The sequence below is a fragment of the Drosophila obscura genome, unplaced genomic scaffold, assembly GCF_018151105.1.
Source record: "Drosophila obscura isolate BZ-5 IFL unplaced genomic scaffold, ASM1815110v1 contig_95, whole genome shotgun sequence".
NCBI classification, from domain to species: Eukaryota; Metazoa; Arthropoda; class Insecta; order Diptera; family Drosophilidae; genus Drosophila; species Drosophila obscura.
The window spans coordinates 318,625-330,360 of NW_024542889.1; the positions used below are offsets into that span (position 1 = coordinate 318,625).

An 11,736-nucleotide genomic window follows, 5' to 3' on the forward strand; every position below is an offset into this window, starting at 1 on the left:
CGGAAGAATAAAGAAAACCATTAAAATTAAAAGAACCAAAAAGTGTTGTGATTTCTATTTCAGTTTCTGGCAAAGTTCCTGGTTTCCCGATAAAGTCCTCGTGAATTATAAATATCTTGTAATTCAGGACCCTGGACAGACTGATGCATACCTCAGCCTGAAATAGGACATTACAATAGACTATCGCCAAATCAACAAAAAGCTACTTTCTGATAAATTCACGCTTCCCAGAATTGATGATATTATAGACCAACTGGGCAGAGCTAAATACTTTTCATGCCTTGACTTAATGTCAGGTTTCCACCAAATTGAACTTGAAGAAATTTCAAGAAATATAACATCTTTTTCAACGAGCAATGGCTCATATCGCTTCACGCGATTACCATTTTGTCTTAAAATAGCACCAAATTCATTTCAGAGAATGATGACTATAGCATTCTCGGGCTTAGAACCCTCTAAGGCATTCCTTTATATGGATGACTTAATGGTGATAGGATGTTCCGAAAAACACATGATTAAAAACTTAACTGATGTTTTTAATGTATGTAGGAAATATAACCTAAAGTTGCATCCAGAAAAATGTTAATTTGAAGTGACATTCTTAGGTCACAAATGCACTGACAAAGGAGTATTGCCAGATGACAAGAAATTTGACGTCATCAAAAATTATCCTGTCCCTCATGATGCGGACATCGCGAGACTGTTTGTAGCATTCTGCAATTATTATCGTTGATTTATAAAAAACTTCGCCAATTATTCACGGCACATAACTAGATTATGTAAAAAGAATGTTCCTTTTGAATGTTTTTTAAAACGCATTCCATTACCTTAAAGAAAAGCTTATGCACCCCACATTATTACAATATTATAACAGATGCTAGTAAACAAGCTTGCGGAGCGGTTCTAACTCAGAACCGTGACGGAAATCAGTTCCCAATAGCTTATACATCTCATTCATTTACAAAAGGGGAAAGCAATAAGAGCAGAACAGAACAAGAGTTAGCGGCAATTCATTGGGCAATTACCCATTTTAGACCAAATATCTATGGCAAACACTTTACCATTAAAACGGATTACAGACCATTGACATATCTTTTTTCTATGACTAATCCCAGTTCGAAATTAACTCGTATGCGGCTAGAGCTTGAAGAATACGACTTCACAGTAGAATACCTAAAGGGGAAAGATAATTTCGTAGCAGACGCACTTTCGCGTATTAATATAAAAGAACTCAAAGATATGCAACATAAAGTCCTGAAAGTCACTACCAGGCGACAAAGTAGACAAAATAAAAACTGTACAGTAGAAAATTATGAACTTCTGCCAAGGCAAAGTCATAAAAATGTATCTAAGCCCAACGTACATAAAGTCATTACAAATGAAGTACGAAGAATAGTGACCTTGCGCATAACAGAATCTAAGTGAGTAGCTATTATATAGGCATGTAACTATAGGACAGTGTTAGGCATACACACAGACAAAAGAAATGAAAACGAAAGTAAACGAACAGTCAAGGTGCTAGGTGGACCTTTTACAGAAAAAACCATTAGCACCATTAAACCATAAAACCAATAGAGATAAACGATAAACGATAAATAGTGCCGCAGATTCATTTGAAAGGGACGGGATGAAACACTTGCTTGAGGGATGTTTGAATCGTTTTAGGGAACCAATCACATAAGCAGAGAGAGGGATAGTTGTTTGATGGTTGCTGTTCAGGATTATTGATCCTGGATTTTTTGAAAAAAAGTTAGTTCACATCTTGACCGCTAGATGGCGCCACAAAAGTAGTAATTTGGCAGCTTGACCAATGTACGCTCTATATGTCGTTTGGTATAACTCTTTATTTCTTAATAGTCTATTACAATCTCTTGTCGCGTGTCGTCGTAGTTGCTGAAGCTGCTAACTTTTCGAGAGTCCGTTGCTGGAGCTGCCATCTCGTCTCGAGGTTGTTGCTGACCCTGCCAGAGGGCCGCGATCCGGGTTGCCACAGTACTCCCCCTAGAAAAGTGCCAAATCTTTAGGTTTGATTTTTCTTTGCATATGTCCGCGGCACATTCGACTGCTGATCTTCCGTAGGGCTGGTCTCGTCGTTTGCTATAAATGCTGGCTTAAGCCGGTCGATTGAAATGGCTGTCTCCTTTCCATTAATCCGAATCAGGAAAACCCGGTCTGATGACTTGGATATAATCGGGTATGGTCCCGTGTACGGCGGCTCCAGGGGTTGTTTCACCGCATCAGTTCGGACGAAGACATGTGAGCAATTTTGAATGTTTTTAAGCAGGAAGAGTTTATGTGTGCTGTGATGCGAAGTTGGAGTTGGCTTCACCACCTGCATTCTTTTCCGGAACTGACTGGCAAAGTCGAGTGGGTTCGAAGGCGCGTCTAGGTCGTAAAAGAATTCGTTTGGAAGGCGTAGAGTACAACCATATAACATTTCTGCTGCTGATGCCTTAATGTCCTCCTTGAAGCATGTGCGGAGGCCCAGCATGACGGTAGGAAGCAGCTTGGTCCATGGTGTATCCGGTTGGCACATCAAAGAGGCTTTCATAGACCTGTGCCAACGCTCGATCATGCCATTTGACTGGGGGTGGTATGGCGTCGTGTGAATGTGCTCGCTTCCCAGCATATTGGCCAGTGATTTGAAGAGTGCCGACTCGAATTGAGCTCCTTGATCGGTTGTAATAGTCAATGGGCAACCGAAACGTGAAATCCAGCGCGTACATAGTGCCTCAGAAATGGTCTCTGCAGTCATATCCTTTAATGGCACAGCCTCTGGCCAGCGAGAAAAGCGGTCGATCATTGTCAGGCAATATCTGTATCCGTCAACCAAGGGCATCACGACAATGTCTAGATGTATGTGATCAAACCTTCCATCGGGAACGGTGATCTTTTCCGGGATCACAGCGTTGTGCTTATGAATTTTGGCTCGTTGGCACGGGAGGCAGTTCCTTGACCACTCCAGAACATTTTTGCGCATTGACGGCCACACGTATTTTCGAGAGATTTGTCTTAGAGTTGACCTGCCACTTGGGTGCGACAGTCCGTGTACGTTTGAAAATACATGGAATCGCAAGGACTGGGGAATATATGGCCGAGCTGTTCCTGTTCCCATATCGCAATATAGGATATCATCGTCGACTGGAATCGCTTGTAGATTTAAAGATGTGTCGCCATTTAATATCTCAGACAGCTCGGTGTCCGTTGCCTGGGCAGTTTCAATAGCTTTTGTGTCCAGAGTCGTCGGCATCGTGATGGCGTTAATCCTGGAGAGGGCATCGGCAACCACGTTATCAGTGCCACTCACATGCAAGATTGTAGTTGAGTGTTGGGATATGAACCCCAGCTGTCGCAGCTGTCTCTCTGAAGCTTTTTCTGGTTTCTGGTTGAAGGCGTATATCAGCGGCTTGTGATCAGTCTTAATCACAAAAATCCTGGCCTCCAACATGTGTTTGAAATACTTTATAGCCTCGTAAATCGCTAAAAGCTCTCTATCATAAGTGCTGTACCTTCTTTCAGTAGCGCTGAGTTTTTTGGAGAAGAAACCGAGAGGCTGCCATTTCCCTTTCGTATTTTGTTCAAGTACCGCTCCAATGGCTGTGTCGGAGGCGTCACAAGTGAGACTTAGTTCTGCATTAAGACTGAGATGAGCGAGGGTTGCGGCGTTAGCTATGCTATTTTTGCAATTTTCGAATGCTTTAATCGAGCTTGGCGTCCACTGCACTGGTCGTTTGTCATTTTTCTTCATGTTGCGTGTCAAATCGTTGAGTGGCGCCTGGATCTCTGACGCATGAGGTATGCAGCGACGGTAATAGTTAACTATACCAAGAAAGCGACCTAATTCGCAAATAGTTTGTGGCCGAGTGTACTCAGTGATCGCCTTGACTCGATCCTCTGGGGGTTTAATTCCGTTACCGTTAACTGGGTAACTTAAGAACGTCACTTCAGGTTGTGCAAAATGACACTTCTTCTCGTTGATGCAAAGTCCATGCGCTTTTAAGATTTGTAGAATCCTATCCACGTGTTGTCTGTGCTCCTCCACTGAGTTGGACATTATGAGAATGTCGTCAATGTAGCAAAAGACGTATTCAACCGCTTGGAAGATCTGATCCATGAAACGCTGGAACGTTTGTGTCGCATTTTTCAGTCCAAATGGCATTTTTACAAATTCAATTAGCCCGAACGGTGTGCATACCGCTGTTTTTTCGATGTCCTCTGGGGCCATCGGTATTTGATAGTATGCTCGTTCGAGGTCTAGTGTAGTGAAAACGCTTTTGCCATATAGTCGGTCGGCAAAATCGTGAATGTGGGGAATCGGGTAACGATCTGGAACGGTGATGGCATTAAGCTTGCGATAGTCGCCGCAAGCCCGCCATCCACCACTGCTTTTGCTACCATGTGCAACGGGCTGGCCCATGGACTTTTGGAGTATCTGCAGATTTTGTTGTCGATTAGTTGATGTATCTGTGCTTTAGCCACAGATAGTTTCTCTCCCATGAGTCGCCTGGGCCGATCTGCTACGGGTGCTCCAGTTGTTGTTACGTAGTGGCGAACTGAAAGTGAATCGGATGCGTTCATGTTGTCGATGTGTAGGTGCTCGCCTTGCTCCGTTTTATCGTCATTTGGCGAAGCAAAATCCTGCGAGATTACGGATATGCTTGTGCCGTTGGTAAGACGTTGTTTCTTGATGTCAAGAACATCAAGAACGTCGCTGTACATCAGCGACGACAAATGACCATTTGAAGGAACGATCCAGGCCCAGGTCGAGTTCCAGGTCCTGATGTCCAAAGGTTCGTATGGTAGTCTGGTTCGCGGCATACAATTCCAGTTTACTTTCTCTAAGTTTGCGTTGAGCCATGGCGCAGGTGATAACTGACACCACCGATCCGGAATCGATGAGAAAGGTCCGACTAGTGTTTTGATCTTGGATGTGCAGTCGGTGATCGTGATTCCCGGATGACATGTCGCTGGTCGTTGAGATGCTACCGCCTACCAGCTGAGTTAGCGGTAGCAGCTTTAGTTTAACTGTTGATAATATCGGCAGTCTGGGCGGCACTTGCGTGCCCGATCACCGAACGTGATGTGGTAGTAGCAAAGGGTTGCATTGTTGAAATCATTGTTTGCGCTCGTACCATTTACTGGCTGAGGAACCTTGGGCTTCTTGGCGGCGTGCATGTCGTGTTGTAGCTTATCCACCTTCTGCGTTAGAATGTGCAGAGCAGCAGCAACGTCTTTTAAATTTGGATTGTTGCTACTTACCGCCTCCACGCTGTGCTGCCTTTGCTCAGCGGGCTTGGGTTGAGTCGACATAACACCTATTGAGTCGATAGCGCTGTTTTCGAGCATCTTGTCGGCAATCTTTGCCAGCTTGTCCAGGTCGTTCTCCTCCCAAACCGAAATGAGTGGGCGAATCGACGAAGGTAACTCAGTGAAGAAAAGGTTTCGTATTACGGCTTCGCACCCACTAGCAGGTGCTAAGCGACGCAAGTGAGTCAAGATCTCCGACGGCTTCTTCCCAGTCATGTCGCCACCCCGGAGGAGTCGTCTCATTTTCGAATCCTCTGATTCGCCGAAAGTTTCGAGCAGCCGACGCTTCATTGCGTCGTACTTGTTTTCAGTAGGTGGCCGAGTAATGAGATCTTCGATTGCACGGGCTGCATCTTCCTCCAGTTGTACTGACACCAGGTCAAACTTGTTGTCGTCGCGCACCACATTGTGTAAACTAAGGAGGCGCTCTAGTTGCGCGAACCAAAGTGTCGGATTCGATTTGTTGAATTTTGGGATGACGATTTGAGCTAAGTTTTGAGAATTTGCAGCTGTTGGCTGTGCGTTTACTAGTTGAAGTTGCTGCAGTTGCTCTCTTAACTCGTTTAGTGTGGCCTCCGTGTTCGCCATGTTTGTTGCGTCGTAGAACTTGTCGTCTTCTGCCGGTTTGCTTTTGGTCGAAGAACGCAAAAAATAGTGCTGATTTTGCATTTGCCGTTGTTTTTTAACGTAGGGGTCACCACTTTGGCAGCTTGGCCAATGTACGCTCTATATGTGGTTTGGTATAACTCTTTATTTCTTAATAGTCTATTACAATCTCTTGTCGCGTGTCGTCGTAGTTGCTGAAGCTGCTAACTTGTCGAGAGTCCGTTGCTGGAGCTGCCATCTCGTCTCGAGGTTGTTGCTGGCCCTGCCAGAGGGCCGCGATCCGGGTTGCCACAGTAAGGATATAGGACAGTGGTATTCGAGTAAATTCTCACAAGGGGGCGCCACGTCGGAGAAAGTGGTTTAGGATCTTGATATTCGAGTAAATTCTCACTACTTGGCGCTAGTGTTGCCTGCCATCGGATATTCTGCTTAGCATGGTTCCTTTACAGGTGTGTGTATAGGATATGATCTAGGTGTTCATTTAAACAAAAATGTTTTTAGTGTCCACCATTAACATTCCAATTAAGAAATAAATTCTTATAGGATCTGTTACTTACATGATCATGCTAAAACACATTCTTTTAGGATATTTATTAACATTACATTGTGAATATATGTAAATGCTTTCAGGATCTAATATTTAGCCAAGCATATGGAAATATTATGTAAAATCATGGTTTTTAGATGCCTACATGGAGGATTGCATGGTAAGAGCTCACATCAAGAATGGCGTCATAAAGGATGAGAAGACAAAAATTAATCAATTCGACTTATAGTCAAAAAATCCAGGATCAATAATCCTGGACAGCAACCATCGAACAACTATCCCTCTCTCTGCTTATGTGACTGTTTCCCTACAACGATTCAAACATCCCTCAAGCAAGTGTTTCATCCCGTCCCTTTCAAATGAATCTGCGGCACTATTTTTTTGGGATCGTTTATCTCTATTGGTTTTATGGTTTAATGGTGCTAATGGTTTTTTCTGTAAAAGGTTCTCCTAGCACCTTGACTGTTCGTTTACTTTCGTTTTCATCTTTTTGTCTGTGTGTATGCCTAACACTGTCCTATAGTTACATGCCTATATAATAGCTACTCACAGCTACAAGCCTTATCATAAACTATGGGAGGTTTTTGGAACAGGTTTGGAAATGATAACAGAACCTTTTTCATTCAACGGTCAAGTGACTGTGAGATAAATAGAACCTCATGGAGGCCCAAATCCCTTAGTCCTCTTCTAATAGCGAAAGTGGTTGCAAGTGGTTAGTGAAACAAAAAAAAAAAACTAAAAACTAAAATGGCATCTAAAATTATGTGTGATCAGTGCTCTAAGTCCTTTGAATTAAAAGAATGGTATGCTCATTATGAGGAATGCTCGGATCGTATAAATGCTTTTGAAGTACTTATGTCCAGAGGGTCAAGCAAAGGGTCAAGCTATCAAGAAGCATCAACGTCAGGCGCATCAAAACGCATCAAAAGTCTAGATTGGAGACTTCTCTGGAAAAACCCAATATCACCTGTACAACTTGCGGCGAAAGTTACCCGCTGTCTAGGGAAATGCTTGATATATTGTCAGAAAAACATAAGAATGCAACAGCAGCGCAACTCGAGGATAATGAAAATGTTATTGTAATTTCAACAGAGTCGCGATTTCCTTTAAAATCATATCGTGTTAGTAGCTATTATATAGGCAGTCAACTATAGGACAGTGTTAGGAATACAAAACAGAGAAGGAATTTACACAGAATAGTAAAAAAAGGTTTAAGGTCATCGAGGTCCTTTTACCTGTAAATGCTTGGAAAAAAAAAACTACCTCTAAACTATTACATCAGAATCATTTCAAGGAGATGAAATACCTGTTTAAGGGTTGCTTTGAATCGCAGCATGGAACCAATAGAATAAACAAGTACAACACCTCTTGATCCAGAACCCGCATTATTACTCTACTCAAGATGCGGCACATTCGTACCTTTGTGACTCCTAAGACCGCTTAGCCCCGGTGACTGTGTCGTTTTGGAGTTCCCCTGTTTTCCCGTTAGTGGCTCCGTCAGCTGGTCCGTCAATGGTATGTGTGATTGAACGAGTGCCCACCTTTCCTGTCCCTAACTTCTTTCCCGAGCGTAGTACCATGCCCGGGATGAGGGGTTCATCGACACGGTAAGGCTGGCGGCCTTTCTCGTCGCTGAACAAAAGCTCCTCGTCGACTTCCTTCAACAGCGGCTGCTCCACCTGCCACTGCCTCTGGTCTGTAGCTCCAAGCCAACACTTGGCTGCAGCTCTAATTCAGCACTTTCTTCTTGTTTCTTCAGCAGTTCTATCATCAGCTCACATCTGCACCGCAAGTTGTTTATTTTTCCGTTATCTCATTTATCAGTCTGAGATTATCCTGCTTCCTATTGAACTCCTCCTGCTCCTTGCTATGCCAATACAGACGTGCCCGCGCCACCACGAACTTCAACAACTTGAACAAGGCAGGTGTTAGGCATAAGACGATGCAAAAACTGGCTATCATTTCAAAGGTGAGAAAATATCGTGGAACATCTGACGCGAGGTTTTCGCTACCCGATTGCTTGCATGTGAATCTTGGGTTTTCTGGAATGCAGCATACACACAGATGTAGCCAAGGATAAACAGTCGGAATTCGCTCCTTCTATCTCCTGTATACAGCTCCACGTCATTTTCGCCACCTATCGGTGAAAATGTAAACTAAATTTGCTTTTCTCCTCTGTAAATTTTCTCAAATCGATATCGATCCTCTCTCTCTCAAATAAAATTTATCGTTCGATCGTCCCTCTGACTCATGCTCATTTTCCTCTCTCTTATTTAAAATGTACTTGTTTATTCTATTGGTTCCATGCTGAGATTCAAAACAACCCTTAAACAGGTATTTCATCTCCTTGAAATGATTCTGATGTAATAGTTTAGAGGTAGTTTTTTTTCCAAGCATTTACAGGTAAAAGGACCTCGATGACCTTAAACCTTTTTTTACTATTCTGTGTAAATTCCTTCTCTGTTTTGTATTCCTAACACTGTCCTATAGTTGACTGCCTATATAATAGCTACTCACAGCTATAAGCTATTACAGAAACTAGTAAACTGTATACAAAGATGGATAACCTAGAGATCATTTTTATTGAGTCGCAACCGGAGGAAGCCATAGATCTGGTTTCTCAACCAGACTCAGTAGACCTTTCCCAGATTTTTGGAATTAAAACCCAAAAATATCTCGAGAGGAATTGGACTCCTATCAATGAGATTCAATGGGATGATGATAGTGAGGATGATGACCCAATGATTGCATCGCAATACGTTTTTGAGGAATATGTGGGCGAGGACTCCATGATTGAAACACCATTCGTTTTCCCGGATGATGACCATATTTTCAGTTTGATCGATGATCAAGACTGCTGTAAAAGGGAACGACTCCAAGATCTACTTCGGGACGAAGATGACGCTGAGATAATAGCAGCGGTAGAAAGAATTGAGGCTGAATTTTATGTATAATAAGAATATTAGATTATTTTTTCAAATTTATAATATATACATAAAATAAATATAATACTACATTTAAAAATATATTGTTTTCAATGTTTCCCTTACTTTTGATTGGGAGAATTTCACTTTCTCTTATTACCTGTTACATCCCCAAGATAATCATAGTTTGAAACCGGTTTTCCAAGCGAAGATTACACAAAAAGAACAAGTGAATTTCAGGTCGCATACAGGTACTATTGAATGTATTTATTGGTTGAATTTTACATTCTATTATAACAGGAATACTTATGGAAATTCATTTACATTTAAAGAAATGTATAGATTAATTTATTTCTTAGTGTTTGGCTATTAAGAGTTTTTAATAGCCGTTGAAAATCGTTTGACTTAAAGAAAAAGGTCTAGCGTTTCAATGAGAAATGTACAATTAATTTTTATTGGGAATTAAAGTAGGCGTTAGTATGAGCGATATAATAAAGCGATGCGATTGATACGAAGATTATCTCTCTACCGGCTACAAGGGCACATGGGCCGACTTGCCAGCGCCCTATGCAGCAAGTGTTAAAGAGAGCGAAAACGAGCGATGAAAGGAGAGCAGATCGGGGCAGATGCTAAGCCGCGCACGAACGTCATATGGAACGAGAGAGACCAGCTTAGATGCTGCAACTGCAACAACAAAGCGAAGAAGGCGAGATAAAATGAAAGAGCGGCCGCTGCCGTGCATATCATAGGCTGATTAACAGTGATTGGTACAGTGCAAATAATGAACATAATTATTTAGGCTGCTTGACCCGACATACACCCCCCGTTGGAAGCCTGACTTTCAACAGCATCTTTAAGGGGAAGCAGACACAGCTTGTTAACGGCTCGCTTGGTGATTCCAGTTGCAGTCCTCAGCACAGCGACTCGGGCGACGCCATCTCTTCCAGGTAGTAGTTCGACCACCCTCGCTAGTGGCCACTTCATGGGAGGTAGATTTTCATCCTTGACGAGGACCAGGTCTTTGACTGCTAAACTCGGCTTCTGAGTTCGCCACTTTGAGCGCTGCTGCAGTGACGTGATGTACTCCTCCTTCCACCGGGACCAAAAGAGCTGTTGAAGGTAAGAAACGCGCTGCCAGGCGTCAAGGCGATCGAAGTTTAGCTTCGTGACATCAGGCTCAGCGAATGAAGCAGGAGGGCCGCCATTCAAGAAATGTGCTGGAGTTAAGACGTCAAGATCGGCAGGACTCTCTGAAATGGGAACTAAAGGTCTTGAATTGCTTGGTGACTGCCGTGATGTGGCATAACAGCGTCCGCAGCTCGTCAAATCCAAGAACCGAATTGGCTATTGCTCGATAGAAGTGGTACTTGGCCGTCTTCACTGCGGCTTCCCATAGGCCACCAAAGTGAGGCGAGCGCGGCGGGATGAAGTGCCAATCAATGGACTCAACCAAACAGAAATCCAGAACAGCCTTCTGATGATCGTCGCTGAGAAACAGGCGTCTTAGCTCCACGAGCTCGTTCCTTGCACCGACAAAATTGGTTGCGTTGTCTGACCAAATTTGCCGTGGCTTTCGTTTGGTGCATATAAAGCGCTTTAGGCCGTGGAGAAAAGAGACTGTCGATAGATCCTTGATCAGCTCTAGATGAACAGCCTTGGTCGCGAAACAAATGAGGACGCAGACGTAGCACTTGATTGGAGCCTTGTTGCGTGCCTCCGGCTTGTAGAAAAACGGGCCACAAAAGTCTACGCCTGTGATCTCAAAAGCGTGAGAACCGTCTAGGCGCTCTTTTGGAAGATCCGCCATGATGTGCTCCAATATTCTAGGTTTCGTTCGAAAACATCTCACGCACTTGTTTACGGCCTTGTTAACTGTCTTTCTCCCCCAATAGGCCAATATTGGGATCGAATTAATCCCAGTAGAGCTCGAGGACCGGCGTGTAGATTCCGCTCATGAAAGTGAGAGATTATTGCGAGAGTAAGCGGATGGCTGCTGGGCAAGATGATGGGATGACGGCCATCAAAATCCAACGAAGAATTCTTCAGCCGACCATCAACTCTGAGGAGTCCAAAATTATCCATGAAAGGGCACAATGATGAAAGTGAGCTGGATGAGGCGACCACTCCCCTAGAGCGCAGTGACTTCATGTCTTCCCAGAGCTGCGTACGCTGGACCAGCCGCACCAATAGCTGGGTTCCACGTTCAATGTCAGAGACGGTGAGTCCAGGGCGCCGAATCCGGTTGCAAAATTTGTGAATGTAGCCAAAAACGCGTTGCAAAGAAGCGAATGAGTTCGCATACTTGGATTTGGCTACAATGTCCAAGTAGGGTGATTTGGCTAAGAAAACCTT

At 43.6% G+C, this 11,736-nt stretch overlaps 1 protein-coding gene across 1 annotated transcript; it reads right to left on the reverse strand.

Annotated features, from left to right (window-relative positions):
- Positions 1-10,615: 10,615 nt before the first annotated feature.
- LOC121405385 lies at positions 10,616-11,191 on the reverse strand. The gene has a single exon (XM_041596062.1). The coding sequence runs from the start codon at positions 11,189-11,191 to the stop codon at positions 10,616-10,618; it is 576 nt and encodes a 191-aa protein (XP_041451996.1).
- Between the last annotated feature and the right edge of the window lie 545 nt (positions 11,192-11,736).

Bases quoted from the DNA above. Each gene is read 5' to 3' on its own strand.
- LOC121405385 (XM_041596062.1), bottom strand. From the start codon at position 11,191: ATGGCGGATCTTCCAAAAGAGCGCCTAGACGGTTCTCACGCTTTTGAG.